Source organism: Macaca mulatta, chromosome 2 (genome assembly GCF_049350105.2).
Source record: "Macaca mulatta isolate MMU2019108-1 chromosome 2, T2T-MMU8v2.0, whole genome shotgun sequence".
NCBI classification, from domain to species: Eukaryota; Metazoa; Chordata; class Mammalia; order Primates; family Cercopithecidae; genus Macaca; species Macaca mulatta.
The window spans coordinates 87266474-87283047 of record NC_133407.1 but is presented as its reverse complement, the minus strand read 5'-3'; the positions used below and the strand labels follow the sequence as shown (position 1 = coordinate 87283047).

Sequence of the window (16574 nt, the reverse complement as noted above, 5' to 3'; positions counted from 1 at the left end):
CACATGTATAGACTTTTATTTTTTTCTCTGACACTTCTTTTTAAAACAAAGACTTTTTAAAATTAAAGGCTTTTAAAAGAGTAGAGGCTTCATATGCAAATGTAAGAGACCAAGAATTATCAAAACAAGAACAAAGTTGTAGAACTCATACTTAGCAATTTTAAAACTTACTACAAAATTATAGTAATCTAGACAGTGTATTACTGGAATAAAGAAAGACATATAGATCAATATGAATAGAAATAATATATAAATTAACCCATTCATCTATGCTTAATAGGTTTTCAACAAAATGCCAAGAGAGTCAATGGGAAAAGAATAATCTTTTTAACAAACAGTACTGAGACGACTTGCTATCCACATGCAAAAGAATAAAGTTGGACCCCTACATCATGCCATAAACAAAAATTAATTCAAAATGACCTAAATATAAGAGCTAAAACTACAAAACTCTTAGAAGGAAACATAGGTGTAAATGTCTGTGATATTGGCATAGGCAACAAAATCAAAATCACAATGAGTCATACTCACTGGGATGATTATAATTTTAAAAAACAACAAAACACAACAGAAAAATAACAAGTGACAGAAAGGATATAGAAAACTTGGGCACCTTATATATATTGCTGGTGGGAATTGTAAACAGTGCGTCCTCTATAGAAAACAGTTTGTCAGTTCTTCAAACAACTAAATGCAAAGTTACCATATGACGCAGCAATTCTACTCCTAGGAACATGCCCAAGAGAATCAAAAGCATAATATGTTCACACAAAAAACTTATATGTGAATGTTTGTAATAGAATTATTTGTAACACCCAAAAAAATGAAAAAAGACCAAATGTCCATCAGCTGATAAGTGGATAAACAATATGTGGTATATCCATACAATGGGACAGTGTTCAGTCATGAAAAGAAATAAAGTACTGATACATGCTACAATATGAATGAATCTTAAAAGTATTACGCTACATAAAGGATGTTAGTCATGAAAAACCACATATTGTATGATTCCATTTATAGAAAATATCCAGAGTATGGGAATTTATATAGAGAGGTGATTAGTGGTTGCCAGGGGCTGGTGGGAGGAGGGAATGGGGAACAACTGCTAATGGGTGAAGAGTTTCTTTTGGGAGTGATGAAAATAGGTTGAATTAGTGATGATTTTTGCAGAACTCTGTGAATATACCACAAAAAACAGTATTTAACATGGCATTTAAAATGGTGAATTTTATGGTATGTGAATCATATCTCATTCAAAAGAAAAAAACTTAGTTGAAGCCACACTTTCTCTGAAATTGATTTTCTAGGCTGAGGAAGATGTCCACCTCAGCCAAATCTCAGTCCTGTAACATCTTACTCTTCTATTCTGAACTCACTGTTACACTATATACCTCTGTCCTTCTGGATCTTTGTCTTCTCCAATAGAAGGACTCGTTGTTTTGCGTCCTTGTGCTTCTCTTATTGTCATTTGAGAAATGCTTCTTGATCAAATAAAGGAAATCACTCTTAGGGAGCACATATCCATCATGAGGAAAGAAAGAAGCCATGATCATGTTAATTGCATCTCTATCCTTACCAAAAAGTTGATGATGAGCATCTTAATAGTGTGGCAGGGGCTTGCTTTCATAATTCTAGGGCCAGTTGAAGAAGCCCTGCTGCCACAAAGCTACTCCCACCACTCCCTGCTGAGAACCGCCTTCTCTTTGTAGAACTGAGAAGGGGACAAGGAGCTGTCCAACTGCTCTAGGTCCCATAGACATTGCTCTGGTAGAGAAGTGTCAGGAGGTACCAGTGGGCATTATCCCAGCAATTGAGGGCTCCTATCCCATCTGTGAGCGGTAAAGAGAGTGCAAATTTAAAGATATTGTATGTCTCACTTATCTCTCTCCTTGTTTTCCATCTTGATACGAATCATCTGGCCATCCTGGGCACTGAAAAGTATGATCTAGGAAAAGACAGCCATATTTCATCAATATCTATCCCATTATATTCAGATGGGATTTTATAGCAGTCCTAATTATATCATAGTTACCTAATATTTATAAATTTGTAGTATTTCTTATATTTAACAAGAAAAAATTTGTAACATTTCTTCTATAAATACTAATTTTTTAGCTAAATTTACCAAAATGGGTCCTATCCTGTTTGGTTCTTGGCTCAGAGAAGAGAAAATAAACTGATAAGAGACTTAGTAGCAATTGTGAATATCATATGCCACACACATGAAATTCTCAAAATCGTAAAAATAATTGTCGATGTAACTAAATTATAAACTTTTAAATAATGATGTGTTGAGGTTACATTTCTTTTAGAAAATGGTGCAACTCTCCTGAAATATCATCTCAGTGTGCAGATTGTAACACATTTCCTTATTAGTTTTGAGCCTTTTTTCCGCAAGAGAAATTCATCCCCAGAATTATATTTTACTTCTTTTACCTCTGAACATAGTATCTTTCCAGATAGGTAATGGATAAAGTCTGTAAGGGGTATATCAAAAGATATTTTGTCTAGGGTATCCATGAGTCCTCTGAAATTACAGGCAATTTTAGAAGTATGTTATTATATGCAGTTTTCTGGGAAGAGGGCACATTTCTCAGAGCTGTCAGCACCCTATGTAATGAACACCACTTATATTTTGTTCCCATTCTCATATTCATTCTTTTGTTCGGGACTAGTATATCCTCATTATCAAGCTAGATGCACAAAGAACCAAAGACAAATATAAGACATCATTCATGAACTCAGGTATTTAATTGTGGAATTAAAGAGATGAGACTTTTATTTCTTTCTTTTTATATGGGACAGAATGTATTTATAACTTCTAAGATCCCTTCCAGTGATATAAATCCAAAATTGTGAATCATTATTGGCACACAACAGTGGAGTTAAAAAGAGAGAAAGAACAAACAATATAGGACCTTTGGAACTTTTCACATGGCACTCAGCCAATGGAACCTAACAATTCCAAGCTAGAAGATACCTAAAGCAGGATCCTCCTGTCCAACCTACTCATTTCACACAGGCTCTCTATCTTTTGATTAGTGATTCCAGTCAATGTATGATGTGACTGTCACTATTTGCAATATTAAATCCAAGATTTAACTTTATCCTCCTCAAGTCTGCTGAAGAATGGCTTTGAACTGCATGCCAGCCCAGTGTGCCTGCCACAGTTGTTCCCCACTCCTTCAGGGTTCTGCTGTATTGCCAGAGGCTGCACTGGAGGCTGTGTTTCAGTAACACTTTCAAACTCCTCCTGCCCTGTTTCTAATTACCACTCTTCAACTCTGTACAACACCAACGCTGTTACTTTGCTGTCTTCCCTCCTTTCTGTGCAGCATTGCTTGTCCTGCAGCTGGGGTGATGACTCACTCACTTCCTTGAACTCACCTCCTTCTTCACCTCACCTGACTTGAGAGGTCCCCAAGAGGCTCGGTCCCAGCCAAAGGATAGCACCAATCCTAACTTTACTTCAGGGAAACTCAAGGAAGTCTTGCACTCCTGCTCACACTTTAGTGGGTGGATTTGCCAGAGTTCCTAAACTCTTCACATCAGTTCTGGAACTCAGTTCTTGTTTCTTGTTTTTGTTTTGGTTTTTGGTTTTTGTATTTTTTTCATTCTCTGCTGCTCCTAAATTGATAACTTTCCTGATGCCTCTGTTGCTATAAAACTAGGGTCCTGTTAAATGTTTTATACTTTCCTCACAGGGACTGGGATCTACTGCAGAACCAATGGCAAGGTTGTCCCCAACTCCTATCTCCTTATTCTCAGGCAAATCTTGGCCTTTTTTATACCACCCTGCAGCATCTTAATATAGACCCATTTTCTTCAGTAGCCTTTTAAAAAAGGTTTGAGATCACTCACTAAAGAGGTAACAATTTAAAATTGAATATGAACCATCACAATGCTTAAAATGGATCAGATTTTTCCCATCACAGGGATTTTCATTCAGGCCATATCTTCCCTTAGGGTCAACTAAACACTAGCGATTTCACTCCTCCATCTCTCTTTTCAAAATAAATCTCTTCCTCCTGTAGCTTCACTCTCAGATTCCCATGATTTCCTAAGGCATGACAGTTTAGTCTTCCACACCAGAACCACACTCCTGACATAGCTTTGTGTATCTAAAAGCTCATTCATATGCTTTACTAGTATAAAAACTGTAAAAGTTTAGTTTATTCTGTGAAGAAGAAGAACAGAATTGAATTATTAGGCAGCGTTTCCATACATCACTCTCATTGTAGTTTGCTAGGCTCTTACTCGTTATACTAACTTATCCAAATGAATATCGAATCATTAACCAAAACAGGTTACTTACACCTAATCAGGAACAGAGACTAGTGAAACATCTAATAGTTGTTACACTCAGCATTTCTTTGTTTTTCTTTTAGAAGATGGTGAAAATAGGGCATGCTGAAAATTGTATATCTTTCCCCTGTACTTTATATGATAATAAAGTCAAAGAAACTTTTTTTGTTGTATATTAGTGTGCTAGGGTTGCCATAACAGAAGAATACTGAGTGGGAAGCTTAAACAATAGAAATTTATGTCTTCAAAGTCCTGGAGGCTATAAGTTCAAGATGAAGGTACTGGCAGGGGTGATTTCTTTCCAGGCCTCTCTCCTGGCCTTGTAGATGACCATATTTTCTTCGTGTCTTCATATGGTCCCCCCCATATCTGTCTGTATCCTAATCTCTTTTTATTAGGACACCAGTCATGGTCAATTGGGAAATGCCCCAATGCCCTCATTTCAATTTAATTGCCTCTCAAGACTTTCCCCACATACAATCATACTCTGAGGGACTAAGGTTTAGTCAACATATTAATTTTGGAAAGACAACTCAACCAAGAATACCTCTTGACTGAATTTCACATGGATTCCATGGTCAAATAATATTGAGAAATCTTAGTCTGACTCTAAATAGGGCCACCATACCACCTGGTAAGTGCCTATTGTCTTACATAATTACTCAGAGCAACGCCTTTTACTGTCAAAAGAGTCTTCGTTGGTCTGTGTATTATACAGTTACTATAATGCGAGTTTCTTGACTTTGTCTTGTTGTCCCTACTGTAGCCAAAGCTATCCCAGGAACATGAGATATCACTCCGAATAAGGTTACTGAATATTAAACTAGGCTCTGCTTACTCGGTTTAACATTTACTAATGATACTAAAGTTTTCTTGGAATTTTGAAATGACAGAGACTTTCAAAGAGATACCACGGTAACAACTTAAGTGTGTTTGTGGAGCAGGTGAAAAATTTCAATGAGATGTATTCCGGAAATAATTGCCTAAAGCACATTATCTTTGTAGCCTATTGCTTGAAAATGTGCATATCTGTATTATCATAAAAACTGTCACTTTATCATTTTTTTCCAAGATAAAATTGCATTTTCTATTCTGTCACTGAAATGGAAAAATCACCCAAGGGACTGGTTAGACAAGGCTGTTTAAGAGTTTTGTTCAAATTTGTGTTTAAAAAACACAGATTTTTGAACATGGTTAGCAATGAACTGGAACAGATCATGCTGGGGAAAAGATTAGTTGGGATACACCGATTTTCCAGACTCTAGACTACACCAAAAATTCAATTATAAATCTAATTACAACTTTAATTGTTAAACAATCAACCAGATTATTTTTTGTTGCTGGCTGTTTTATTTCCTGCTGACTCATAAGCAGTTGCACCTGCAGGTGTAAACGTTGCCATCACCATGTGACCTAATCAGCCCTGCCCTTTCCTACTTTCTGTATTACTTTTTACATATCTTAAGCTGCAAAATCTGCAAAAGCTGAGACACAAACCATACATGTCTATGTAGGGGCATAAAAGTGGAGAAGGATTTGTAGCAGGAAGGGGAATGGCAGATGCTTCAGGCCAGCAATCCCACAGTAGGTTTGACTGTATAGTAGTAATTCCAGATATTCCTCAAAAATGACTCCGTGGTTAGATACATTTGGGAGATTTTACAGACTATAGTGCTTTTAGAGACTTGAAAACACATTACAATAGTAATAGCTCTAATAGTTTTATAGTAAAGAAATCTGTAGTGTAGCTTAGTTGGATTCTCCATTTCCTTAACAAATTTACCACAGATACTTCTGTAAATGTTAGCAAATAATGGCCTGAGGAATTAAAGAGAAAGGAAGGGCAAAAAAAGAAGAAAGAAGATTAAGAAAGGCTTTCAGGAGTCCCTGTACCCAAAAGGAAGCAGTGAGGTGTTCAATAATCATATGAAGGGGTATGCATGTATATAAGTCACAATCTTTGTAAATATATAGGTGGTGTCACTGCTCATTACTCAAGTGTCAGGGAAAGAAAGTTAATTACCTGACGTGTTTCCAGCAGACAGAGCTCTTTTCACATTTAAAAGAGCTACCAAAGACTTGCTTTGAATTTATTTAAAAAATAGTCCACATTTATACTCCTCAACTCTAACACTTAGATGATTTGCTCTCAAAAAACATAATATTCCAGTGATTCAATTCTTTTAATTCTCCCTGAAAAATTTAGAACTGAGTGGCTGTTGATAGCCAAATAAAAGTGCAACACAATTTCTCATACAAGATACATCTCTCAAATGAAATGGTATGGTACTGAAATTTACAATGCTAGTAGTTTGAAGTAAATGCAGTAACACTTTAAAGTGGCATTACAAGATTTATTTTTACATACTTAAAATTCAAAAACTCTTCAGAGAATTCTAAAAATAGAAAATGTTTACTTTAGGAGCACTCATCTATGTTTTGGTTCAACACTAAACCATAAAAGAATCCATGAAGCATACCTAACATGTGGTTCTTAGAGTCTGCTTTGTAAATACAGTTTTCAACTGGGAAAAAATACAAACAATTCTCAATTATCAAGATTACGTTCAGATACTATCTCATGGATGATCTATAACCACCAAATTTTGTGAAATATCACACTGTTTTAGACATTTATTTATTCTGCAGCACTCGTCATTCCAATAGAATTTTGCTTGATGATAGAAATTCTCTGTAGGGCCATATTGGCTATTAAACACTTGAAATATAACTAGTATGGCTACATTTTAAATTTTATTTCATTTTAATTAATTTAAAGTTAAACAGCCATAGATGGCTAGCGGCTACCGTATTGGACAGCACAGCTCTAGCCTTTCTAACTCATGACTAAGAATGGAATTAAAGTCAAATTTCCGTGGTAGATTTGGTGAGATTTTGTCCAGATGTTCCACTGTGATGTCCCACCCTGTCAGGAGAGAGCCTGTTGTCTCACCTGCTGTGAGTTCTGTCAGCAGGCAGCCTCCAGCTGTTAAGATTTTCAGGGTTTGCCTTAGTCATCCAGTCTTCACACAATGGCACGCCATTCTAGGGAAGGCACACTTCCGATGACTTATTGCAGAAGGGGCATAGACACTGGGCCATTTGGACCACCAATGAACAAGTCAGATAGGTCGTATCTTCAGGTGTGGTTTGACTGTTCCAGTAACACAAAGTGGAACACAAAGGGAGTTCCATTTCTCCCTTTGTCCAATCCTGCTTGTGCTCCCTGTTTTCCACAGGTGTTGATCACTAATAAAACCCTTGCAAACCAAACTCTCTCTCAGTACCTGCTTCTGGAGAATGTGATCATTGTCATTCTCTAAGAACTGATATGGAGTGATTTATAGAATAACTTTCAAGTGGGGGGAAAAAAAAACCTCCAACAAAGTATGAATGCAAATTTATAGTATGCTGCATTTTATGTAAAATGAAAGGATAAATAACCCATGTTGCTACAAAATGACATGATTTCATTTCTTTGATGGCTGAATAGTATTCCATTGTGCATATATACCACATTTTATTTATCCAAGCACCTTGAAGATAAGCTATCTTGCTTACAGCCACCACCTGGGGCCGAAGCACATGCTCCCTAGCCACCTACCTGTAGCTACTATTACTAAAAGAAGCCCCACCTTCACCAGAAATAGGGCTGCAACACAGCTGCTGCTGCCCCATTCACCTTTGATGGGTGGAACTGGAGGTCAGTATGTTATGTGAACTAAACTAGGCATAGAAATACAAAGATGCATGTTCTTACTCATATGTGGAAGCTAAAAAATAGTTTATATCATGGAGATAGAGAGTAGAATGATAGATACCAGAGGCTGTGGGTAGAGGTGTGGTGGGCACTGGAGGGATGAAGAGAGATTGGTCAGAACTCCTCTTGGTGATCTGAGATCAGATTCACCCAACTTGCCGCCACCACCACAGCTGACATCTACCTGTACACATCTGCAGACCAGAGGACTGGTCCATTGCAGCTACCACCAGTACCAACACAAAGAGAGGTTTATCCTGCCACTGCTACTGCCATTGTCCACACCATGCCCACTGCCTGGGGTAAAGACATATATAGAATGAAAGTAAAGGGATATATTATTACATATTGATAAAGGGGTCAAGAAAATGTAACAATTGTAAACATACATGCACCCAATACCAGAATGCCCAGCTACATAAAGCATGTATCATTAGATCTAAAGGGAGAAATAGACCCCAGTACAATAATAGTTGGGGACTTCAACACCTCACTCTCAGCAAACAGATAATCTAGACAGAAAATGAACAAACATTGAATTTAAACTGCTCTTTAAAACAAGTGGACCTAACAGACATTGACAGAACATTTCATCCAACAGCTACAGAAAACACATTTTTCTCATCAGCATTTTGAAAATTTTCCATTACAGACTAAATGTTAAGGCACAAAACAAGTCTCAACAAATTGAGAAAAATCAAAATTATAGCCACGTATGGTGACTCACACCTACAATCTCAGCATTTGGGGAGGCCAAGTGGGAGCATTGCTAGAGTCCAGGAGTTTGAGACTAGTCTGGGCAACATAGTGAGACCTTGTCTCTACAAATAATAAAAATATTAGCCAGCCAAGGTGGCAAATCCCTTTGGTCTCAGGTACTTGGGAGGCTGAGGTGGGAGGATCACTCATGCCTTCAAGGTTGAACTGCAGTGTGTCTGTTTTTATAACAATACCATATTGTTTTGTTTACTATACGCTTGTAATAGACTTTGAAATCAGGTACTGTAATGTCTCCAGGTTTCTTCTTTTTGTTCAGGATTGCGTTGGCTATTTGGGCTCTTTTTTGGTTCTCTTCAAATGTTATAACTGTTTTTTCTAATTCTATTTAAAAAATGACATTTATAGGAATTGCATTGAATCTGTAGATTGATTAGGGCAGTTTGGTCATTTTAAGAATACTAATTATTCTGGTCCAGAGCACGAGATGTCTTTCTATTTGTTTGTGTTCTCTTCAGTTTCTTTCATCAGTATTTTGTAGTTTTCTTTGTTGAGGTCTTTAATTTCCTTGGTTAAATTTATTCTTAGGTATTTTTCGAAGCTATCATAAATGGGATTGCCTTTTTGATATTACCTCAGCTCGTTTGTTACTTGTTTATAGAAAGGCTACTGATTTTGTATGTTGATTTTGTATCCTGCAACTCTACTGAATTTATCAGATCTAAGATTTTTGAGTTTTATTAGCTATAAGAACATGTCATCTGTGAAGAGGGACAATTTGACTTCTTGTTTCCAATTTGGATGTCTTTTTATTTCTTTCTTTTGCCTGACTGCTCTGGCTAGGACTTCCGGTACTATGTTGAATAGGAGTGGTGAAAGTGGACGTCCATGTCTTTTTCCAGTTCTTACAAGAAAGGCTGTTAGCTTTTCCCCATTTCATGTGGTATTAAGTATGGATTTGTCACATACAGTCTTTATTATATTGAGGTATGTTCCTTTTTAACCGAGTTTGTTCAGAATTTTTATCATGAGTGTTGAATTTACCAAATGCTTTCTGTATCCATTGAGGCAGTCATGTTTTTGTCTTTCATTCTATCAATGTTTATTGATTTGCATATGTTGTATCATCTTTCTGATGTACTGTTGAATTTGGTTTGCTAGTATTTGGTTGAGGATTTTTTGTGTCTATGTTCACCAGGGATATCGATCTGTAATTTTGTTCTTGTTGCATTCTTGCCTGGTTTTGGTATAAAGGTAAGGCTGGCATGATGAATGAGATACGGAAAATTTCTTCCTCTTCAATTTTTTGGACTAGTTTGAGGAGAACTGGTGTTAATTCTTCTGTGAAAGGTTAGTAGAATTCAGCAGTGAAGCCATCCCACCCCAGGTTTTTTTGTTGTTGTTGGAAGACTTTTTATTACTGATTCAATTTTATTACTTGTTATTGGTATGTCAAGGTTTTCTATTTCTTCCTGATTCAATCTTTGTAGATTGTATGTGACCAAAATTTATCCATTTTCTCTCGGGATTCCAGATTGTTAGTGTATAGTTGTTCCTAATAGCCCCCCTGATCTTTTGTATTTATGTGGTTTCAGTTGTAATGTCTTTTTTCATTTCTGATGTTGTTTATTTGGGTCTTCTCTCATTTTTCTTTGTTGTTCTAATTAGTGGTTTATCTATTTTGTTTATCTTTTCAAAAAGCCAACTTTCTGTTTATTGTTGTTTTGTATTTTTTTCAACTCTAGTTCCTTTAGATCTACTCTGATATTTATTATTTATTTCATTCTATTAAGTATAGATTTGTCTTGTTCTTGCTTTTTCAGTTCATTGAGATGGATCATTAGATTGCTTACTTGAAATCTTTGTATTTTTTTTGATATAGGTGTTTTTGCTATGAAATTTCCTCTTAGCACTGCTTTTGCTGAATCTCATAGATTTTGGTATGTTGTGTTTCAATTTTCATTTGTTTTAATATTTTTTCCCTCCTTAACCTGATGGTCATTGAAGAGCATGTTGTTAATTTCCATGTATTTTTATAGCTTCCAAAATTCCTGTTGTTACTGATTTCTAGTTTTATTCCATTGTGGTCTGATGAGATACTTGATATGATTTCATTTTTTTCTTAAGAAAGAGTCTAGGTCTGTAACCAAGGCTGGGGTGAAGTAATGTGATCATGACTCACTACAGTTCAACCTTCAAGGCTCAAGTGATCCTCCCACCTCAGCCTCCCAAGTAGCTGAGACCAAAGGCATCTGCAAAATGAAGCCAGCTACTGCTGTCTTGTTGAAGCAGCCACACAAGGTAAAAAATAAAAAGTGCTACACAATTTTTAAACTAATCATATTGTTGTTTCAATAGCTTCTATATTCATTACGAGAGAAATATTGGTAAATCTTTTTTTTTTTTTTTTTTGCAGTGATTTTATCATTCTCAGAATTCATCATAGATTTTTGTGGAAACTTTAGTTCTTAAACAAAACAAACTGATTGTCTCTATTCATTGAGTACATGTTTAATTTAAAGTAGAGTGCTCCCAATACAATAATAAGTAAAAAACATTCTAAATGATGAATTTAGTATATGGCACACTGATTTTTTTATGAACAATAACCACTCAAAAATGTTCTCTGTAGACTATAATCCTAGACATTCAAACAATCAATTGTAAATTTCCCTCTGGGGAGGCAAGAGAACTTATGTCACCCAAATTATTTTTCAAAACAAAATTTAGACTTTCTAAAGGAGCAGTTTGAATTTAAACAATCTCTTCAACACGTTATGAATAAACTTTCAGAAAAATTTTGCTGCTTAACAATGAGCCACTCCACAAGTGGTTCTAAGAATCAAGTTGAATAATATTACATGTAAATCTGAAGCCTGCACAGCACGTACGAGAACCACCAGGCACTTACAGTGAAATAGTAAGAATTCAGACACTATTTTCCCCAACCAAGTGACAAGGCATTTCATGCTGTGAATATCTAACACTTTGCTTTGACAACTAGGCACATACTTATATTTTCTGCCATTCTAGTCAGGAAATGGTTCAACATTGTCTCAGTTGATTTAGTGCCAACTCAAGTCAGTCTTTCGATATTTGTCCAGGTAACTGGACCAGGAACACCTGGTGATGACTTGTCACAAATTACAGTGATACTCTTTATTCTTTGAATAGTTTTGTTTGGCAGGGGTGATGTTGAACAGACAGTAGATAAACAACACAGAGATCCACTGAATTGTAACGCTGGGAATATTAAATAAACTGTTTCATTTGATACATTTCAGTAGAATAGAACCACTGAAAAGACTTTTCTCTCCGGAATTTAAACAAATAAAAAGGAAAAAAAAAAAAAAAAAAAGATTGTAGCAGAAAACCAGAGAGAGGGACATAGATACTAAGCTTTAAATCAGGATGGATTTCTGAAAGTGGTATATAATGAAATTAAAGTCTAAGTCAAGACAAACAATTAACTGGTAGTAAACAGATTACCAGTTACCTGGAGGTGTTAGTAAAGTTAAAATCAACACTGTAGCCAATACAGAATTCAGAAGATGAATTATTAAAGAAAGTATATGGAAGAAAGGATTTGTTATTCCTAACACTATTTTCAGTTCTTCAGATTTCAGACAATCTTACCACTTAGAAATTCGGAAAGGGTTTTCTTTTCCATGTTTCAACATAGACCAAATGGAATACTCCTTAAAGATACATATTTCTTACTTTCTTATTTTTTATGCTTACCTCGTATCTTTCTGATTTTCTGTTTGTTTTGGGTCTTACCCCATGTAGCTGATTTATGATTTTAGGCCAAATACAACTCCAACTGCAACCTATCCCTGGGATTATAATTATGACTAGATATGTAAATATCAGTTTGTATGCTCCATTTACCTGAGTCTTTGGCTAAAATGCAGGATTCTTGTGCTTCTAAATTGAGAATTGATATTTGCTATATAAACAATGAAGTCTCTTAGAATTCCAGAAATATATGGTCCTAGGAAATCAGATTTGTTTGGATCATAGTTTAGTGTAGTTGAAATACTTATAGCAAGTTGGTGAAACCAGTCATAGGGGGTCAGAATATGCCACCTGCAAATATGTCACTTTAGCATAAAGATTACTTTGAGCTGAAGATAACTGAGAAACAGAAGATGCTCCCAGTGCCTTACAAAACCCTCTCTGCCTCCCCTGCAATTTACAAAAAGTCAGGGTTAGACTTTTAATGGAGACTCTTATTAACCCAGAGGGGCAGAGGAAAAGGAACTACGTAACAAACCTTACTCAAACAAAACTTTTATCTTTATTAATTTCCACCCATATATTTTTCTTCCTATAGTTCGCTACCCCTGAAAGGCTAAATCTCTTTTCCTTTGTCTTGTTACTTCTCTATATATTTATTCTAAATATCTTTATATTTTCTTAAGATATTATATAAGAGCTAAGTTCTAACAACCCCGAGTTACCCATCATTGAATTTCTCCTACATGTATGCGTGCTGGATTTTAATTTATGTAAATTTTACCTTGAAAAATACTGATGTTGTGGGGATGTGAGGGAATGTACAGATAAAAAACAAAAATGATAGAAAGGTAGACAGTCAATAAAGCTGGATGAGGCATATGGAATGTTCATTAAATGACTGTGTTTACTTTGTTTATATTAAAAACCAAACAAACAAAGTTAAAAACTACCTCCTTGTATTTTGGGTTGTTCTAAATTACTTCTTTACAGCTTATCACCCTTAAATTGGTGAATAAAACAAAGTTCTTAAATTGAAAAAAGTTAGTTTTAGATTAGTCCCTCTAATAACCATTTCCTATGATTTGGATGTGGACCCCACAGGTCATGTGTTGGAAACACATGAAACACATGTTCAACCATGTTGAAAGGTGCGAGCTTTTAGAGGCGATTGGATCATAAAGTGTTCTCACGCATGTATTAATGTTGTTATCATGAGAGTAGGCTCGTTATTTTGAGGGGCATGCTATAAAATGAGTTTGGCCCTTTCTTGCTCTCATGGATGCTCACTCTCTCACCATTCTGCCTTCCACCACCGGATGAACTGATTAAAGCCCTTGCCAGATGTGAGCCCCTTGACCTTGGACGGACCAGCCTCCTGAACTGTAAGAAACAAATATCTGCTTTTAAAAAATTACTCAGTTTCAGGTACTCCATGATAGCAACACAGAATGGACTAAGAAAATTGAAACCAGAAGTGTGGTTTTTGCTATAACAAATTCCTAGAAACATGGAAGCAGCTTTGGAAATGGATAATGGGTAGAGGCTGGAAGAACTTAAAAGGAACAGGCCAGAAAAAGCCTAAATCGTTGTAAGCAAATCTAGGATTATTAACAGCAATTCTGGTGAGGTCTTTAAAAAAAAGACAAGAGCTGTAGGGAAGCCTGTATCTTCCTAGATATTACTTAAATGGTCATGACCAGAATGTTAATAGAAAGATGGACAGTAACGGCCATTCTGATAAAGTCTCAGGCAGAAATGAGGAACAATGTACTGGAAACTGAAGTAAATAAAGGACATCGTTGTTACAAAGTGACAACGGATTTGACTGAATTGTGTCCATGACCTAGGGCTTTATGGAAGGTAGAATTTAAAAACAATAAACTAAGTTATCTGGCAGAAGAATATATCTAAGCAGCAAAGTGTTCAACGTGCTATGTGGCTGCTTTTGACTGTTTACAGTAAAATGAAAGAAGTGAAAAATGTTTTTAAATGGAATTTTTAATTAAAAGAGAAGTAGAACAGAAAAAATTGGAAAATTGCAACCTTGTCATGTAAAGAATGAAAAAGTATGTTTACGAGAAGAAAGTAAGGGTGCTGCTGTTTGATAAGAACATTAGCATGGATAAAAAGAAGCCAGACGCTATTTGTTAAGGTGATGGCAGAATAAAACCATTTCAGAGATTCTATACATACTAAACTTGCAACCATTTTAGGAAGTTTAGATTATTTTAGAATAAAAAGTAGAAAAAAAGCATGTTGAAACTTCTTACAACTCTGAACACTTGCTACCCATGACTGAATTCTGCATTTATGAAATGACCGGGGGCAAGAAAATGCTGAGTAATGGTGCCAACTGAACAACTTATCAGCTTAAGATAGAGCACTCATACAGAGCCTCTCTCTGGTAGCACTGCAGCCCATTGACTTGCCACAGTGAGTTAACTGCCAAACGCAGCTTCCTGAAGCTGAGCAATTACAATGCAGAACAGTGAGTGTATTTGCAAATGAGAGAGCTGACTGGTGTTTTGGGTGATGTCTAGAAATTGTAGATAGATGCCTACTAATTCTAATTTAAAATTGTAATGCTAAGACATGGGACTGCACAAAGTACAGATCAGTGAGATCTCGGAGTAATTTTACATGGATTATTAAAGGAATACTTTTGTAGCATATAGAAGAAAAATCAATAATCAGTAGATGCAACAAAATTCATAGGTTATAATTCTCATATGTGATTCAATTTGCTTCCTTCTTGGAAAAAGGTGCTAATTAATTGGTAAAGTTAACAATGAGAGAATAGGCAGCTGGATTTGAGTAAGAGAACTAGTAAATTCTTTTGTGATCTTTTTGGGGGAAAAATATTGGCAGAACACATTAATAATTACATACTTTTTGGATCAGTTTAATTATTGACTGAAGGGTCATGGTTAATGGGTCAGTATCACCCTGGAAGAAGATTCAAAGAGCTTTTTCCTCAGCCAAGTTGAATGAACAGAATATTCGTCAATGACACATTGGACAGAAATTCAATGATACGGTGAGCATCTGCCAAAATCACAGTTGTTTTCTCTCTTCCACATGATCCCTACTAGCATGAACACAGCTATCTAGCAAAAAGAAAGATATTTGCTGCAAAGTAGCCATCTCTATACTTCCAGTGATGGCCAAAACAATGAGATCCCTTCTCTTAAGACAGCCAGAAAAGCATATTAAATCCATTCTTCTCTAGCATCTTTTCTTACTACTTTACTCACCTAACTTGATCATGGGTACCTCTAGACCCAGGACTGAAAGTTATTACAGCTGCACCAAAGCAGCAGACATTTCATGCTCCTGGGTATTTGTACACGCCATTGGCTTACCTGGAGTGCCTACCACTCCTGGTGTTAATTTGTCTTATCAGTCAATCCACAATAAAACATAAAATACATTTCTATCTGTTCATACTGTAATTTGTTGAGATAAAAATACATTATAGTATAAATCCAATTTATACCAACAAATTGATAGTCTATAATTTTGAGAATATGAAAAATAAATTGCTTTTTTAAAAAATAAGATGGGATGATAAGAATTATTTGACATCACTATTCCCGATAGGTAGCATTTACTTATAAATTGCAAACTTGTAATGCTAACTTACAAGTATAATAATGATGAACAACAAACTTACCAACACTTGGGTAACCAGGCGTAGAAGGGTCTCCTCCCGGATTCAGTGACACCATGAAGGTATCATGGCTAGGATTCACAGTCTTTGGCAAATCACAAGGATCAATATATAGAAGAACACCTCCAAATCCAGCCTTTTCCAATAAGGAAAGCTAAAAGAGGGAAGCAAGCTATTAAAAATATTATCATGCACAGTAAAAGTTCATATTGTGCCATTTTGCCAATGTGGCTATGATAAGATGACTCTTTTTCCTGTTTTTGTTTTTTTTCTTTTAAAATAAGCAGATATTTCAGATTTCTATCAAGCCCAGAAGATTTTTCTACTGGCCTTTTCCCCCCCTCTTTTCTATTTCTCCTGTTTTTCTCTATCTCTACCAGC

At 35.8% G+C, this 16574-nt stretch overlaps 1 protein-coding gene across 6 annotated transcripts in view; it reads right to left on the bottom strand.

Annotated features, from left to right (window-relative positions):
• Positions 1-16574, bottom strand: part of NAALADL2 (N-acetylated alpha-linked acidic dipeptidase like 2) — a 1473645-nt gene that overhangs the window by 493837 nt on the left and 963234 nt on the right. For all 6 annotated transcript variants that reach the window (XM_028843862.2, XM_077994177.1, XM_028843863.2 and 3 more), the window contains one exon: positions 16197-16347. In XM_028843862.2, the coding sequence (XP_028699695.2) occupies positions 16197-16347 (151 nt within the window). The remainder of the gene's footprint in view (positions 1-16196; positions 16348-16574) is intronic.